This window comes from Pleurodeles waltl, chromosome 6 (genome assembly GCF_031143425.1).
Source record: "Pleurodeles waltl isolate 20211129_DDA chromosome 6, aPleWal1.hap1.20221129, whole genome shotgun sequence".
In the NCBI taxonomy this organism is placed as follows: domain Eukaryota; kingdom Metazoa; phylum Chordata; class Amphibia; order Caudata; family Salamandridae; genus Pleurodeles; species Pleurodeles waltl.
In genome coordinates, this window is record NC_090445.1 from 1111039041 (window position 1) to 1111057714 (window position 18674).

The 18674-nt window shown below is 44.0% G+C and overlaps 1 protein-coding gene across 1 annotated transcript; it reads left to right on the forward strand.

Annotated features, from left to right (window-relative positions):
* The first annotated feature begins 7835 nt into the window (after positions 1 to 7835).
* Positions 7836 to 10685, forward strand: LOC138300640 (transcription factor HES-5-like). Its single transcript, XM_069240252.1, has 3 exons — positions 7836 to 7951; positions 8200 to 8380; positions 8865 to 10685. Exons 1-3 carry the CDS (start codon positions 7889 to 7891, stop codon positions 9083 to 9085), a joined length of 465 nt encoding a protein of 154 aa, XP_069096353.1. The 5' UTR covers positions 7836 to 7888; the 3' UTR covers positions 9086 to 10685.
* The last annotated feature ends 7989 nt before the right edge of the window (positions 10686 to 18674 follow it).

Sequence of the window (18674 nt, forward strand, 5' to 3'; positions counted from 1 at the left end):
TTAGTAGCATAGCGAGAAGATCTGTGAGAGGTCGACAATGCAAATGCCCAAAATACACGCATTGTGCCTCGTTTGGAGAGTCAAAATGGTTTATTTATTGAAGGAGAGAGCAGGCCAGCCCTAAGTAGCATTGTAGGAAAAATGAAAGGATTACCATAGTGACATAAAAAATAGTGACATAAAAATAGCAATTATTAATAGAGAATGGTTCAGAGAGATTGGAACTCACCCGAAAGCTGGGTGGAGGTTAAACAATTGCTCAGCATTTGGCAGCCAACTGCAACTTACACCTCTTGCCCTCACATAAGACCTATCTGCTATGGGAGCTTTTCTGTCACCAGAACTTTACCAGTCTATAAACCATCCATCACCTAGTGAAGAGGCATGAAATAACTAAAGAGATCTGTCACACACTGCTGGCCAATCGGAGGCCTTTATTCTGGTCCACCACGGCGGGTCCCAAGTAACTATACACTATGACCACTTCTTTACATCTCACAAGGATACTCACATAGAGGAATATAGTAACAATGCCCATCCCAGCAGATAGCTCCGCTTTTTCTCTCTCTATCCAACCATGTCAGCTCAGGACTATACACAAAAGACCAGCATGGACAAACCTGTGCATTGACCAGCAAAGTAGAATATAATCATAAGAAATACTGTAAAGGGACAGAGTTGATCAAAGCTGCCATCTTACCAAAAGCCATAAACTGACCATCTATCTCACAATTCATCATCCACAACACTGGTGGTCATTACGCATAAGATGGAAACACTTCCCTGATAGGATTACAAAAGAAGGGTACCACGTTTTCAATCACACACCATACACAGCGTAGCTTGCTGCCCATTCAGGTAAGTGCTTCAGTGTTCCACTTTGGAGTAGTAAGACCTGTATAAATGCTGGAATATAATAAAATCACCCTAAACCATAGGCTGCCTCAGCAATTCAAAGTATCCAGCAGAAGTGTTGCCCATCACAGTCCAAGGCATAAACTGAAAGTCAGGCTTGGAGGTCGCCTTTTTATTTTAAAGACGGCGTCTGCACTTGTCAAGGATGCAAAGGGAAAATCAGAAACAAAATTCTATAAAATTAAGTAGCTACACTATCATCACAGGATAAAATAAAGGATCTCCAAAGGTTCATAACTAGAGCCACTAGTCTCTTCCAGCAGTTCATTGAGGTTTAAAAATCAGGTTTTCTGCTACGGAAGCTACATTGCTGATGCACAGCCACGGTCACCCACATGTGCTAGGCCTACTACTACCTTTCCCCCTTGGAATGACTAGGCAAGTATCCCTTCACAGTTGCTCTTTTCTGTGCCTCATTTACAAATATTTGGAATTTGGCAGCGCCCCAAGCCTTTTTGCTGTGCTGCCGTGCGCCAAATCAAAAGGGAGGGAATGCACTATATTTATGTGACATGGTGCATTCCTGTCCTTTCAGCCAGTGCTGGTGCACAATTTGGTGCCTAGTGCCAACGCAGGCACCCTGGCACTTATATGTGTCTGAACATTACCTTCAGTTCTTTGAGAACATTTTGTTGGTGAGCTATCTTCACTCTTTCAAGATCTCTGTAATGCTGAGCTTCAATACCATTCATTCATTGAGTTATATGCATAGACTTTCACACCTGAGGACTGTACCTACCTGCCATAGTGAAGCTTGACACATTTTACATCAGTCATGATATTGAAGGTTGACCCTGAGTCCACCAAGAAGACAATCTTTACATCTTCTACATGAAAGTCCCGAACTGCCAGTCCTGGTCTTCCCTGGACTGGAAACAAGAATCCTGGGACCGGTTTCATGGATTAAACCCAGATCTGTGACTTGGGGTGAGTGTTTGCATTGTCAGCACTCCGTCCATCATCCTTTTGTGTTGCTAAAGTTCCCCTAAGTGGGAAGGGTATGCCCAGACGTGGGTCCCTTGCTCACTGTGCCACTGGAATCAAGCTAGCCTGGCTGAAGAAGGGTGATACCCTGAAACTGGTCCCAGGAGTTTCCGGTCCAGGGAGGACCTGGCCTGGCAGTTCAGGCTGGACTGTTCCCATGAGGAACAGGGTCAAGACTGATTTGCATATGGTTGGGTCCAAACTGGGGTGGCATGGTGAGCAAAAGAACGATGGATTAAACCCAGATCTGTGACTGGGGGTGAGTGTTTGCATTGTCAGCACTCCGTCCATCATCCTTTTGTGTTGCTAAAGTTGCCCTAAGTTGGAAGGGTATGCCCAGACGTGGGTCCCTTGCTCACTGTGTCACTGGAATCAAGCCAGCCTCGCTGAAAAAGGGTGATACCCTGAAACTGGTCCCAGGATGCTTGTTTCTGGTCCAGGGAGGACCTGGCCTGGCAGTTCGGGCTGGACTGTTCCCATGAGGGACAGGGTCAAGACTGGTTTGCATATGGTTGGGTCCAAACTGGGGTGGCATGGTGAGCAAAAAAACGATGGATTAAACCCAGATCTGTGACTGGGGGTGAGTGTTTGCATTGTCAGCACTACGTCCATCATCCTTTTGTGCTGCTAAAGTATTAGAGAGAAGCACCAGGATTGATTGAAGCACTAGTTGCATGCGCATTCTCTCCAACCAGCTGTCTAAGACAGTTTGCATTGGAGTGTTCAAAGGGGGCATGTCAGGCTGCCATCTTAAGACAGCCAGCGAAAGTGACATGCACACTTGAAAGTGAAGTGCACACTGTTTCTCTTTGCTTCTGGCCCCACACTCAGACTTGCCTGCTGCCAGCATGAAAAATAAAATGGCAATACATTTGTTTTATTACCATTTTATTTTCCATGTTTCTTGCATTGGCAGTTGAGGGGCACTGCCTCTGCAAAATTGACAGTGCTAAACATATATATAAATAAAAAAAATTATGTTTTGTCTGGCTACCCCACATAAAATGCAATCAAAGACTTGATTCACAATATGCTATGGGCAGCCTGGTCTCATCTAAGTGTATTTACTGTTTGGCCCTTTGTCTGAAATGCGGTGAGGGGACTTTGAGGGTTATTTGTCCCCAAACTTTGAGGGTTATTTGGCCCCACCTCCCTTTTCATACTGACTCTCAGCCAAGAGTGACATACAATGATACTGATGGCCCATTACAGAGTGGCTCACTGACACTCTATTTTTTTAAACTAAAAACACAGCACTGCTTTCAGCATAATGCTCCTCTTGGCTCATTTCTAATCACAAAGGTTCTCTAAATTACCCCACAGTTACCTACCTATTGTTAATTCTTCCCAGTGCTTCCCATGTGCTTCAACCTTTGCTTTAAAACAATCCCCAACCCCCCACCCCCTCATCCATGCTTCAAGCTGGAATAGTCTGACTTGTAAGGGACTACCCCCTACTCTGCCTGGAAAAAAATGTTTCAGGTTTGCCAACCCTCAGACCTGTCATATCAGTGGCAGCCCTACAAATAAGCCATCACCCTGACCTGTTCCAGGATAGCCAAACTAAAGAACTGCCACACCAAAAAACAAAAGCCCCAAGGAAAAGAAACAGCAACTTACATCACTCCAACTCCCTCATCGTTAATGAAACCTCTACCAATGTTATCAGCCCCAGCCCCAACCAATTATCCAAACAGGAAAATAGAAAAAAAAAATCCAGAAATGATACATCTTGGGAGGGTGGGCAGGACACTGACACAAAAAATCTCATTGTGCCCTGATGTGCCAGTACATTGTTGAAAAGAGGCCAGCCTACAAACTGGTCTAATGAAGTGGAAGAACCCTAAAGTTCGTCACGTGGTTACATTCATTAGTGTAAATTTAGTACAGATTAATTGGCACGATCTTTAACAAGTATTTTTAATGCAATAAGTCTTGCATTTGCTTGAGTTAGAGCTATTGGCGTTGTAAATGCATAACTGGACTTTTCTTGGCACATAAATTGGTCAACCCTGCAGCATAATTTGGTCCTCTCTGCCACATAATTCAGTGGTCCCGCACATAACTAAAGCACTTCCATTTACCTTCTTCCTCTATCTGCAGCAAAAATGAAAATATTGCCATTATTTGTTTATTTATTATTATTTTGGGTCCCCCCAGCCCAGTAGAGGGACCCAGAGATTACCTAGACAGAAAGAGCATGTCGTGCTGACCGTTTTGATGGTGGTCCTAGGACCACAAAACGGAGAGTTATGGGAAAAAAGGTTTTGTAAAGGGAATGCCCTGCCAAGCATTTTGGTTCAAATTTCCGAGTCCAGCAAATATTGTGGTGTATTGACTGTAATACTCAGAACAGACCCAGGAGGACACCACAATTAAAATAGTATTTGTAAGAAACATGGTCATGTAACCATATAATCACCCCCTAGAGAGCATAACCCCATGAAAACAGAATTGTAGAATATAATGCAATATACCATATATTTAGCTCCTAGAGGATGTAGTGCATTACACATTTTCAGGACTAGCAGGCCAACAACAATAATATTACAAACAAGGCCCTTAAAACACAAACTACTCTGAGCTGTAAAACAAATGTTCTAGCCAGGAGAGAACATAAAATACACTGAATGGTGGAAGGTGTTAATATCCCCCCCCCCCCCAACCTAGATTGGAGACCCATAGATGACCTAGACAGAAAGAGCACATTGTGCTGACCGTCTTGATAGTGGTCCCATTGCCCTAGGACTACCACTCAGTGAGTTATTGGCAAAAATGTTTTGTGAAAGGAATGCCCCACAAAGCATTGTGGAATGAGTTACCAAAAGCGGGGAATACTGTAGTATCTTGACTATAATGTTTAAAACAGTCCATAGAGAACACCACAACAAAAATGGCATATGTAAGAAACAAGGTCCTATAACTATATAGTCAGCCCCTAGAGTACATAATCACACGAAAAGAGACTGGCAGAAAATAATGCAAGGGAATCATATATTTAATTTCCAGTGGGCATAGTGCATTACACAGTTTCAGACCTATCAGACCACCACTGCAACAACATTACAAATAAGGCCTTTTAAAACACTACTCCCAGCCACAAAAGTTCCAGCAATGAGAGCTTAAAAAAAGACACTCAGTGATAAGAGAGATTACTATTTTGGGGTCCCCTCCAACCTAGTGTGGGGACCCAGAGATGACACTGACAGAAACAGAGCATTGTGTTGAACATTTGGGGGAGGTTCCATCGTTGTAGAACCACCGCAGGCTGAGTTATGGGACAAAATGTTTTGAAAAAGAAATGTTCTGCAAAGCATTATGGGACGAGTCTCCCAAGTGCACTGAATATTGTAGTTTCTGTGTTTTATTTCAGTTTTAAATGCTCCAGTTTGAATATTGTTCAACTGCTTACCTTGTAGGTAAGTGGTACTCATGTAAAGCGCTCCACCGATCAAGTTCGCGCTATATCAAACGTTACATATTCATGTAAAGCGCTCCTGCAATTGAGTTTGAGCTATATGAAACTTCAAAAATAAAACACTTAAGTAAATAAAAAAAGAACCCCCCCACCAACTTGTAGACCAACTGATCCCCTAAAATAAAACTCACCCACCCCTAAAAAAACAGCCCTGCTTACCTTGACTGATCCATCTTCTTGCTCCTTCCTGCTTGCCTACCCATCCTCATAGCTAGACTGCTGCCTGAACAACGAATATGCAGCCTGCTTTAACCACACAAATTCATAGTTAAGACACAAGCCTTGTTTAGCTTGCAGCCGTCTGGGATGCATGGCTGTGCCAGCATAGTTTATGTTGTTTCACATGTGGATTGGGGTAGATTGGAGTGGGATAGATTTGAGTGGAGTAGTGTAGATTGGGGTAGACTGGAGTGGGTTTGATTGGAGTGGGGTACACTGGAGCACAGTGTGGTATATTTAAGTGGACTGTGGTAGGCCAGGGTAAATTGAGGTGGGTGGATTGGGTTAGATTGGGTTAGTTAGGATGGTGTGGAGTGGGGTAGGTTGGAGGGGGGTCGATTGAGGTGGGGTGAGATAGATTGGGTCCAGTGGAGTGGACTAGATCGGAGTGAAGTAGATTGGAGTAAAGTTAAGTAAAGTGGATTGGGGCATATTGGAGTGGAGTGCACTGGGGTAGACCGGGGTGGACTGGGATAGATTTAGGGAGAATGGAGTGGAGTGGTTTAGAACGGGGTAGATTGAAGTGGAATGGGGTAAGTGGTGTGGAGCGGAGGGTTGTAGAGTAGAAGGCATAGAGTAAAGTAGCATAGAGGGGAGTGACATAGAGTCAGGTGTTGTACTGTGTCATAGAGCGTCTTTGATTGAAGGAGCATAGAATGGAGTGACCTTTGATGAAGTGGAGGGAAGTGTCTTAGAATGGATTGGCGTGGCGTAGAGTGGAAGGGCATAGAGGGGAGCAGGGTGTTGTAGAGTGGTGTAAGGTGGAGTGGCGTATTGAAGAGTATGCGTGGTGTGGTAGTGCTCTGTCATTACAGACAACACATTTTCAATTTAAATGATCATTACGTTTGCACTGACATACAGTTTTTCTGTGCACAAAGGATAACGGGTGTATTTGATGTTATTTGGTGGTTTTCAAATATTTCTTTCCACCACAATTCAGAATTACAAAAAAATATGGTTCGTTTGTACTTTCCAAATTCTGTGGGTTTCTGAAACACCATCACAGATCATGTTTGCTGTGTCTTTGGAAAAAAAACATCCTGCACCCTGTCATCTCACATGGCTCCTCAGCAGCATTGTCACATACAGTCTCTCACTTTGAAGTCAGAGAAAGACAAGTAAACACCAAGCTCCCTCCAGGACGGGTGAGGGTCCCCTTATGACACCTACGTATGAGACAAGCCACGCAGGGGTCACCCCTTCTAAGTGTATCACAGCAACTTACTGTTACACACAGGTGTGATTTTCATGAAGTGCCTCTTGTTTCTGTCATAGCCTCGCCCACACACACGGGTGTTGTCATAAACAGACTGAATGACTGATTAGCAACATTTATATAGCGTCTTAGGACCAAGTTAGACGTGGAGGAAGCATGACAAGCTGATTACAGGTTCGGGTGACACCTGGGGTGCACGTGAGGCTTGTAGTAAAAGAACCAGGGCTCGTGGAGACGGGAACCGAAGATGAAGATCAACAACATATTTATCACAGTATCTTACAAACGTTGTAAGAAGTACCTGCCATGGACTGGACAAGGACCTGCTACATTACATCCGTGAAGAATACACCACATCAGTGCTTTACTTACCTGAATCTAGTGCTGCAGCCAGTGTGGGCGCTTTCAGCACTGGACAGTTCCACGCAGGCGCTAATGCAGTGCGGGTGTTACACACGTCATCGGCTGACGCTTCTTTATTTTGCATTATTTTATATGCAGCAGGTTGAACTTTCCCGCCAGGATAGGGGCGAGTTAAGGAATTCACGACTGACAACAGCATTTCCTGACTTTTACTAATGACTGTTGGAAATAGTTTACAAACCAGGGAACCCTTCACTGTGAGTGCTCTTCGTACTGTATACTTTCGACAGAACTGAGTAAAAATGTACTTTCGCTAAAGTGATCAACATTAAGATGCCCAGTCTTGGTCCCCGCTCATTCATGCCTTTTCAAGACTTCTGCCACACCCACCGGTATTTAATGCTGTCACACCGATTAGCTTCTGGCAGATGCCTGGGTCATATCACTTTAATGGGGCAGCTCTTTCCCACACTCTGATCCTTTGTGTCGGGTCCCAGATGTCCCCCGCCCACCCTGTAGCGTGACACACTTCTATTGTCCCCGCTGCTCTCTGATTGGCTGCTGAGTGTGAGAACCTCTCTCAAGCCCCAGACCCACACATTACCCTGCAGGCGGAGGGGGATAAATAAGGCAGGAGGGCGCGAGCTCTTCAGATACAGATCACTGTGGGTTCACTGCAAAGACCCGGCGCTTCACCCAGACCGGGCAAGATGGCGCCTTCCAGCACCTTGAGGGCATATGAAGAGGTGCGCGAGGGGAGAGATATTAGAAAGGTAAGAATCTGAAATCTCTATGCATTCATATTTTTGGTATATAAACATAGTACGAACTTTAAAGAACTATTCATACCTCATGGTGTACATTATTTTTACCATTACCTTCGTTCTGTATAAAATGATTTAGTTTAGCACTTGTATTATAAAGTTATAAATATATTCTCTGCTGGTGACTTTTAACAAGTGTTAAACACGTTTACAACTTTCTTCAAATACAATAACGAATCCGTATTTTGTCTCTGCAGCTGAGGAAGCCAGTGGTGGAGAAGCTGAGGAGAGATCGCATCAGCAGCAGCATTGAGCAGCTGAGGATGTTACTGCGGAGAGAGTTTGAGGAACAGGAACTTCCGCCCAAAGCAGAGAAAGCGGATATCCTGGAAATGGCCGTGAGATACCTGGCCCGGCGGCTGCAGACACCGGCACCAGGTGAGAGCTCGTGAAATGAATTTGCTGTTTTGTGTGGTAAAGGGTGAAGTCTGGGTACGGACAGGTGGGTGTGGCGAAAGTGGTGTGGGCCACGAGTGGGTGATGCAGTTTCTAGTTACTGAAGGGTGAAAACCCCAGTGGGTGCACTTAGCAGTTATGTGCTTGTCTGCGTGTGTGGGGTGGGGAGAGAGGTCGGCTGGGGTTAGTTCATCACTGTCCAGAGGTTTAACTAGTGATAGTAGCATTGGGGTGGTACTCGGGGCAGGCGTATGACATTTAAATATCTCCATTACCGCCCAGTGCCATTTTACCTGAAGTAAACTCCTGTTTTAAAGACAAGAGAATCGTCTCTACCTCTAAACCACCTGCAGCAACCAGAGGAAAACAAAACCACCTAGAGGGCTTTAACAGAGAGCATGATCTGTGTGTTCACTTCACGATGTGAAAATGTACAAGCATTAACCCCTCCTCTCTCTCCCTGCAGCCGTGGCCTCCAGCGAAGGTTACTCCAGGTGCCTCCAGGACTCTCTGCACTTCCTCTCCCTCCACGGAGCCCCCACAGAGACCCGGATGAAGCTGCTGCGGGCCCTCCATAGACCTGCGGCTGCAGCAGAGGCTGTGTGTCCTTCTCGGCCTCCGTCCTGTCCCAGCAGCACTAAAGAGCCCGCACAGGACAGCCCCAGAGCCCTGTGGAGACCCTGGTAATGCGGGGACTGCGGCCTGGACTTTTCTTCGGACTTCTTTAGAGGCCTCGGTCCTCTCTGAGGGGAGAATATCCATTCTGGTGCCTGGAGCCGGCCCTGCTGTGCAGGGGGAGTTTACTGCACTTCAAGGAGTGGAGTGAGGATCGAATGGATATCCTCATAGGATGGACAATGTGAATATTATATGCTCGCAGGAGGGGCAGTATTTCAATAGTACATCCATACAGGGTGAGCAGTGTGTGAATGCTATACCCTCCTAAATGTACAGTGGGTGAATATTATACCCACACAGTGTGAGCAGTGTGACTATTACATCCGCATAGGGAGGGTGGTGTGTAAATATTATGTCCATGTTTGATGGACAGTGTTTGAATGTTAAATCCACACTCTTGGTGGACAGTGAGAATACTATATATCCTCTTAAGATGGACAGTATATGAATATTATATCCCCACAGGATGGGCAGTGTAGCTATTACATCCTTATAGGATGGACAATGTGAAAATATTATATCCGTGTAGGATGGACAGTGTTTGTTAAATCCATACTCGGGATGGACACTGAAAGTTATATCTGTTTATGATAAATGTTGGCTGAACACAATTTAGATTACACAGTATGTAAATATTGTGTGAACATGAATTGGTTAAACATTGGCAGTATCTGTAATAATTTTTAATATATAACTTTGTTGAAGGGAATGAACTAAAGTCATTAATAAGACGTGCCTTCAATTTCGAAATATTTTTAACATTTTTTTGCAAGGAACTCAGATTGTTTGGAGTGACGACGGCTCCTCGCCTCTTTTGTATCAATTTTGATATGTAGTATTTCCTATTGGAAATTATCATAAAAGCGTACTGCCTTCTGTGTAGGCAAAGTATGCTTCTGTGCTTTCAGAAATATCTGAATCGTCTCTGATAAGTGATGTATTTTAGACTTTTCTCTCAAAATGCACATTAATTGCCTTTTAACTATCAATGTTGATATATCTGTATTTTCAATTGAAAATTCTTCAGGTAAATCCCCTGCCTTCTGTGAAGGTAAAGTGTGTTTCTGTTCTTTTGAAGATTTGTGGATTATCTCTGAAAAGCATATGTGACAATGTGCACATTAATTCTGTTTCCTCCAAAGTGTAAGGTTCATTGTTGGTGAAAGGAAAGGAGTAATAGTTATAATTACTGCTGAGTCTCCATTTTAGAATACGTCTTGGCGCTATTTGTGTAAATTACACAATATTGTGTTCTCTTTTATAAAGATGTTCAGTTTGGTGATCTCCCTGCCATAGATTTGTATCTCAGTGACTGAGAATGTTCTACTTCCGGGTCTTCTACAATATTTGTAGGGCTGCGATTATCAGTAGAAACTCATTCAGTTACAGAATGAAACCCAGGATTTAGCTCCTGTGATGAAGATATTCACTGTATCACATGTACGAATGTCTTGTGTGTATCCTCTTGTCTCAGCTGTGACATTTCGTGTGACATTGTGTATCTGTCACATGATTCTACACTTTTCCTGCTTTATGAAGGGACTTCGGTCGAGATGTGAACTTGTTCAAATAAAAATGCAGAACTCAATAAAATGGAATTAAACATCAATTGTTGCTCCTTCTGTTTTTCTTTCGATGGCTGAACATTGCTCTGAAGGAAGATGTTTCCATCGTAGACGACAAGGGCCGGGGCATTGTCAGCGTTTCTCTTACCACAGTTGGAAGGGAAACTGCTCATTGCTGCAGGGACAACAATTCACAGATGTTGTGCAGTTGTGAGATTTATGTCCCAATTATTAGTACAGGATTTACTTTCAAGACGTATCACTGGCGGTCAGATTACGATGGAGTAAACAGAACACTCTGTAGTAAATATTTGAAATCTGCACTACTGTGAGGCTCAAGGCTGCGTGAGACAGTGCACCTGACGTCATGTGTAGCCAAGGGTGCTTCTAGGCACTAGAGTGAAATAGGGAGCCTTGCAACACTAACAGTTTTCTATGACAACATGTGAACTATGGCTTCACTCTCTTCGTAGAGAGGGCGGCTTAGACGTGTAGATGTGCATTGAGCTAGAGTTCAAGTGTGTTTCACAAAGTATAGGAGGTTTCACACTCCTGATCCGTTCATGGTACTCGGAGCCCAACTTTCAAATTGCATTAAATTCAGGCACTGGAGGAGGAAGAGGGGCAGTGAGGTACACAGTGCTGCCAGAAGTGTCAGAGGCGCGTGACATATTGAGTACGATAAGTTTGTCATAGGCAGTGGTCCAGGCAATATAAAGGCCCGGCCGTGCAGGAATAATTGCAGAAAGCTGATATTTTTAAAACATAAATAATGGACGCTTTTTAAGAAGGTACTCGCATAAATCATAAACACTATAAAATGCGCAAAATCTTTGGAATCAGTTCACAAACTCACGTATTACACATTACACTTCATAAGGTTACTCTGGTCCATTCATGGAACGTCACTGCACACTTTTTTGTCAGATGGAACCACCCTGACTGTGATCCATTCAAATGGAACATGAACTACTTTTTTTGCATGTGTGGTCACACTGCCCTTATGCATGAACCATACGGCTAGATGGTTCCAGCCAATCGGCTCTAGGCTTCCCAGCTTACACCGGCCACACTTTATTGTGTGGACCGCTAGGATTAGTGAGCGGGGCATCAGAGGCATAAGCTTTGGGGCTGTGCCCAAAGAATATCAAACCTAAAGCGCAACCCTGGCCCTCACTGAAGCAAAACATTCTTCTTTCAGACGTGAAGTTCCCCAAGCAACTATTTAATATGAAATACTCTCACTTCCATAGTTACACAACAACTGACCTGAGTTAACCACCAGCAACAAATCACACTACCAACTAACTATTCAGCACACAGCCAATACATCTCACTAATAGAAGAGGCACTGGCAAACCCAATAGGTCCAGTGTTGGCTGTTAGCCTTTTGGATTTGCCAAACCAAAAGTATTTTTCAGTCTCAAAAAGCACATATTGTATTAATTCCCGACACTTACAGGGAACTACTTTAAGTTCTGAAAAGCTCCGTGTGAAGGGGACCAATGCTGCCACTCACAGTCAAGTTTGCCAGTGTCTGAATAGGGATGGCGCACTGCCATATGCTGTAGCTGGCAGAAGAAATATGCAATTGGCACAGCTGCAGACCATTGATGAAGAGGGATATGTATTTTACAAACATAATTTTGGGAAACTCAAAAGGTATTAGTTAACGTCATACCTTTAGAAAAGGTTGGGATTGTGGGAAACCATCTTTTGGTGTTGTGGAGAAGTTGGGTTAGGATTGTCCAAGGGGCAAGGAGGAGATTACGTCCACACTAGGGTTCATTTATTTGTGAGTCCAACCACATCTCTTGCGCGTCTCTGCATTGATTCACACATGGTTTGCCAGGGTTGCAGCTACGGCCCCCGCTTTGCCCCTCTTGACACTGGCGCTGACTCTTCGACCCCCGGCCTGGCCTTAGAGGTGGCAAAATCAGTGCAAAAAACAAAGGAACACAAAGCTAATTCTTATGAATTGGCTGTTATGAATTCACTGTCCACTATCATACACTATTCTTAAACTATTACCATCATAAAGAAAATTGTTAAATGTATTCCCCCGCCTTCTTACCAACGGTTTTGACTGTACCTGATACTTTCAAGACTAGACTATTTGCAATGGTCTTTACCAGAACCTGCAAAAAAGAGTTTAGAATAAACTCCAGGTTCTGCAAAATTCAGCAGCACGGATCCCCCTGAATGTGCCCAGATCTCACTTTGCCACTCAAATGGTAAGTAGGCTACACTGGCTTCCCATCAAACAACCAAATGTTTTAAAGCTCTTTGTATTGCGTTTAAAGCACTGTATGGTAAGGGTTCAGAACACCTGAAAAACAGTTTTAACCACTATGCATCCATCAGAACTCCGCGGTCCTCAATAAACAACCTAGTTGCCTCCTCCTTTGAATGCTCCTCGTGGGGGGCAGGAGTTTTGTTGGGTGTACTGCTGAGAATCGGAACAGCCTTCGCCAGAATTAAAATCCATGCCTTCTCTTTTGACATTTAGGAAATCCCTAAAAACTTGGTTATTCATGAAATAGTGGCTACCTCCTTTCCTTGTGCACTTTCAGCGCCAAGACGCCCTCTGCATTCATGCCCTCTCATCATCATCATTATTAGTGTAATAAAAGGAATTGCAGCATGAGGCACAACAAGATCTTTCCTGGCAGCTGAGGTAGTTAAAGTGATTTTGAATGTATGTGTGGTTACAGGTGAGAGTGTGTTTGTGTAAAGAGACAGTGTGAATCTGTGTGGGTGTGTGAATGTAGGTGACTGGTACTGAGTGAGAATGAGACTGAGTGCCAGTAAGGGAGCAAGAGTGGGTCAGAGTCAGTGCGAGCAAGTGTGACGGAAAGCGAGGGAGGCTGGATGAGTCAGAATGATTAAGGATGGATGTGAAGGAGTGCATAAGTGAGTGAGTGAGTTAGTGAGTGAGATTGAGAGTGAGTGCAAATGAGTAAATGCAACCATGAGTGAACAGAATGAGCCAATGTAAGTCAGTGGGAATAAGTTTGAGTGGGTGCATGTGAGTAAGTATGAGTCAGTGAAAGTAAGATTGAAGGTGAGTGTGAATAAATGAGTAAGGCGAATGAGAATAAGTTAGAGTAAGTGAGACTGAAGGGGTGGGAGAAAGAATGAATTTAAGGGAGTATGAGTGAGAATATATGAGTGAGCAAGAGTAAATATGGATGAGAGTGGTGTGAATGAGCGAGAGTGAGTAAGAATGAGTGCAAGAGAGTGAGACCAAGTGCAAATGAGCATGAATTAATGTGTATGAGTCGGTGTGAGAGTTGGAAAATGTAAGAGAACATGAAAAAGAATGCAATGGAATGCTTACAAATCTGCTGTTGGCCCTGGCATATTGAAAGTAAATCTTATTTTACAGAGGCACCTACGGCAAGATACTAGCTGTCATATAGAAGGCAATACTTAGCATTTATTCTTGGCATATGGAGTACACAGGAAAAATGCCGGGACTGGCATACTTAAAGATACTCTTGGCATAGGAGTCACCCATGCCAAATGTTGGTAGCACATTTGAGGTCATTCTTGTCATAAGGGAAGGTAACCGTGGCTTGTGGGAGGTAACAACCAAGACAAAATGCTGGCCCTGAAATACCAGAGGTAATTTTTCACATAAAAGTCTCTAATAGTATAGGGATAGCTTTAATGGAAACTTTCTAGCACTGGGATATTGTTGTAATTTTTGGCATAAAGGTTACCAACAGCATATGAGAGACACAAATGACGGAATGTTGACCCTGGTTCAATGAAGGTACCAAAAAAAATGGAGTCAATTCCTGGGTTAGGCTTTACATAAAATACTGAGGGGCATATTTATACTCCGTTTGCGCCAAATTTGCGTCGTTTTTTTCGACGCAAAACTAACTCCATATTTATACTTTGGCGTTAGACGCGTCTAGCAACAAAGTTCATGGAGCGTAATTTTTTTGCGTGAACACCTTCCTTGCGTTAATGATATGCAAGGTAGGCGTTCCCGTCTTAAAAAATTACTCCGATGCATATGCGTCGTATTTATACTCCCGGGCAAAAATTACGCCCGGGAGTGGGCGGGTCTAAAAAACCCGCATTAGCGCCGGATTTTAGCGCCTGGGTCAGGGCAGGTGTTAAGGGACCTGTGGGCTCAGAATGAGCCCAGAGGTGCCCTCCCCTGCCCCCAGGGACACCCCCTGCCACCCTTGCCCACCCCAGGAGGACACCCAAGGATGGAGGGACCCACCCCAGGGACATTAAGGTAAGTCCAGGTAAGTATTTTTGTAAAAAGAAAATTTGTGGCATAGGGGGGCCTGATTTGTGCCCCCCTACATGCCACTATGCCCAATGACCGCCCAGGGGACAGAGGTCCCCTGGGCATGGCCATTGGGCAATGGGGCATGACTCCTGTCTTTGCTAAGACAGGAGTCATTTCAATGGGGGATGGGCGTCGTAAAAAAATGGCGCAAATCGGGTTGTGGCGATTTTTTTGCCTCAGCCTGACTTGCACCATTTGTGGACGCCCATACGCCATTTTCCCCCTACGCCGGCGCTGCCTGGTGTACGTCGTTTTTTTTAACGCACACCAGACAGCGCCGGCGGCTAACGCCGGCTAACGTCATTGAATAAATACGGCGCCCGCATGGCGCTTCAGAATGGCGTTAGCCGGCGCTAATTTTTTTGGGCCAAAACTGCGTTAGCGCAGTTTTGCGTCAAAAAGTATAAATATGGCCCTGAATATTTAACATGTGCCCTTTCAAAGCCTGTGGCTTTTATAAACTGTATGGGAAAAGTGTTCCTGTAAAATGTATAATGACCCAACTTTATTTAAAACGTTTCTGTCGAAGATCCTCTGTCAAGCCAAAACTTGCAAGAAGAGGTCCAACTCACTTGGTTCATTCATTCACTACAATTGAGGGCAAGTATTACATCCCAACACTTTCAAAGATCATGTCAGCAGCCCAATATAGGTGGTGTCTAAAACAGGAATTAGTCTGCTTTATGTTGTTAGATTAATCATGCAGTTATGATAGCACTTCATCAAAGCCATTATTGTGATGTCAGTCATATTGCGAGTGATGCCATTTCTGCTAACCCTGGCGTTTTGCTAAATCAATGTCCAAGAACCCATAACAGAAATACAAGTGTCTGGAATTTTAGAAGATGCAACTACTATGTTAAAAAACAAAAGCAAACATGACTGGTCCTTAGGAGACAAAGAAAAGGAACTCACCAGTAGGGAATTGCCTTATAATTGGAAGCCCTTTTGATGTATCTTGTCTCTCCCGATATGTGTAGGACCAATGGGATTCACAAAAAATTGGTAGACATGGCCTTACACACCACCCTGGGATTCATATTTCATCAATTTTTTTTCTGAATGCCATTAGTCCTACACATATCGAGAAAAAACAACATGGTTCAAAAGGGCTCCCAAATCAGGAAGAATTCCCTTTGAGTGAGTCCCTTTCCTTTGTCACTTAGAGGCCAGATGTATCAAAGGAATTCACCCATTCTGTGTCTATGGGAAAATGCTTTAGTACATATGGCCCTTACAGGCCAGACATATTTGCTTAGTATTTTTTGCTTTCTAGATAGGGAGGCCGCAAATGCTGACACTTCTTCTCCTCTCATTCCCTCCCTTGGACCTAGTTCCACATTAGGAAATCAGGTCCATTTGCTTGTAAGATGCAGTTACTAATTAAAATGTTCTTAATCTGAGATTGACGGAGAGGGCATTCTGTCCAGCCCAGCCAACAATTAATGCTCACTAACCAATATGCTGGGATCCCCACTGATACTGTGACCTGTATTTAGTGCAGGAAATGAAGGGAATCCAACAGTTGTAGAGCCAGCTGGGATCAGGACCATCCCAGTGATACATGCTGAATTTGTTCTGGTATAATTTGATGGTAATGTTATACATTCTGAAGCATCCGCAAGCTGCCTGCTTTCTGTTCAGAGCAGCAATCTGCTGGAGGTGAAGTGGGTTTTGTTATATCCACTTCAGGCTGGCCAACACAAAGGATCAAATTAAAGGGCCCCCTTAAAAGGCCCCTCAGACGCTTAGAATATAGATGTCAATGCAACAGAGGGGAAACCAAGGGACCTAGCCTCTTATCACTTTATAAAAGATTAAGAGAAACTATGATTTAGAGGCATGTTTTTTACTTTGTTCAATCCCTGAATGTATGAGATACGCATGCTTTACTTTAAGGGCATCAGCTCATTATTATTGATTACTCTAACAATGATTTAATTAGCACTTACCACTTTTTTATTTACCTTCCTTTAGAGCAACACTTATCACAGTGTAGAGTGTCAGATTGATTTATACCATATACACATGTTATGCTGAGAAAATGAAATGAAGCATACAAGTGTGTACATCAAAGTACAGGAAATGTTACATAATAGAACAAAGGTTACAAGGTGTAGAATTCACATATCACAAACACTGCTAGACATTCTGTATTAAAATCGCTTGGTATGGAGAAATAAAAAGTCACAATAACACAGTGGGTGTTATTGTGTAAACTAATAAATTCTTAATGCCACCCAAGCAGCCCCTCTTTGCAGCCACAGAATAACGAAAACTTCGGGGGGAAAGAAAACCGTTCTAAACTCCTGCCTTGCTTTTTTGCAGGCAGCTCCTTGATGACGTGTCATTGCTCACCGTGTTATATTAGTGGGATTGTAACTTCTGAACTAAAAGCACCAAAAGGATCTCAGTGAGAAAAGAGGGAACCGTAGACCCATCTTCTCCATACCATAGAGATCAGTGCTATGCACGTTACATACTGTACTTAGGAGCAGACACATTAACTCTCTATCCTACTTTGTGATGAGTTAAACTGTGACTCGACCACACACATCTCTCCACAAGAGCATTAACCAACAGAATTATCTTACCATTATTATACCCTAAACATTTCTGAACACACAAAGATCTTTTCAGCAGATTCCTTAAAAACACAAATTTTTATGAGCGGAGAAATGTGTTTCCCTTTCCAGATGGATCGTGGGGCCAGATGTAGCAAAACTTGGTTTTGCGACTCGGAAATTGTGACTCCGAACGACTCGCAATTTCCGAGTCGCAAAACCATATGCAGAACGGTGTCTCAGACACCATCTGCGAGTCGCTATGGGGTCGCAAAGACCCACCTCATTAATATTAATGAGGTGGGTCACAAATTGCGGCCCCATAGCGACTATGGGCACTCGCTAACATGGAGGCCTGCTGTAGTCAGCATACCTCCATGTCCGTGACTGCTTGTCAATAAAGCAGTTTTTTTTTTTTTAAATGTAGGCCGTTTTCCTTAAAGGAAAACGAGCTGCACTTAAAAAAAATCCGAAACCTTTTGTTTCGGAATTTTTTCAGGGCAGGTAGTGGTCCCTTGGACCACTACCTGCCCTGAAAAAATATTTTGGGGTCCATTCACAAAGGGGAAGGTGTCCCATGGGGACCCCTTCCAATTTGCGAGTGGGTTACCATCCACTTCAAGTGGATGGTAACTGCGACTCCATTTGCGACTGCGTACGCGGTCGCAAATGGAATTGCATCCCACTGCGAGTCGCAAATAGGAAGGGAACACCCCTTCCTATTTGCGAGTCGGAAATGCATTTTGCGAGTCGGTTCCGACTCGCAAAATGCATTTCTGCATAGGAAACTTCGGTTTGCGACTCGCAAATGGCAATTTTTGCCGTTTGCGAGTCGCAAACTGTTTCCTACATCTGGCCCTATATTCCGTTTAAGATGCATTCCTGAACAGCCAACCAGACCCTCTTTCAAAGCTGCGCACCTCAATGTAAGCGGCGTCTACTCACCTGGTATTTAAAGAAGCAGATGTGACATGATGGAGGAGCATCCCTGGAACAGTATGAATGAGTGGTCCGGGCAGCTTTGTGCCACTGGGAGGTAGCCGGCTGCAGGCTGCTGAGGCGCACAATGAGAGCTGTTTGAAAGCAGAATGCTGGGAGCCTGTGACTGAGGTGCAGGCGGATACCTGTGCGGGAATAGACGTCCCTCCGGCCTG

What these genes read in the sequence shown, in the direction of transcription:
- LOC138300640 (XM_069240252.1), top strand. Translation starts at nt 7,889, where the DNA reads ATGGCGCCTTCCAGCACCTTGAGGGCATATGAAGAGGTGCGCGAGGGG. An exon ending in AGGGGAGAGATATTAGAAAG is followed by an intron (nt 7,952 to 8,199) that starts GTAAGAATCTGA and finishes TTGTCTCTGCAG; the next exon opens with CTGAGGAAGCCAGTGGTGGA. An exon ending in GCTGCAGACACCGGCACCAG is followed by an intron (nt 8,381 to 8,864) that starts GTGAGAGCTCGT and finishes CTCTCCCTGCAG; the next exon opens with CCGTGGCCTCCAGCGAAGGT.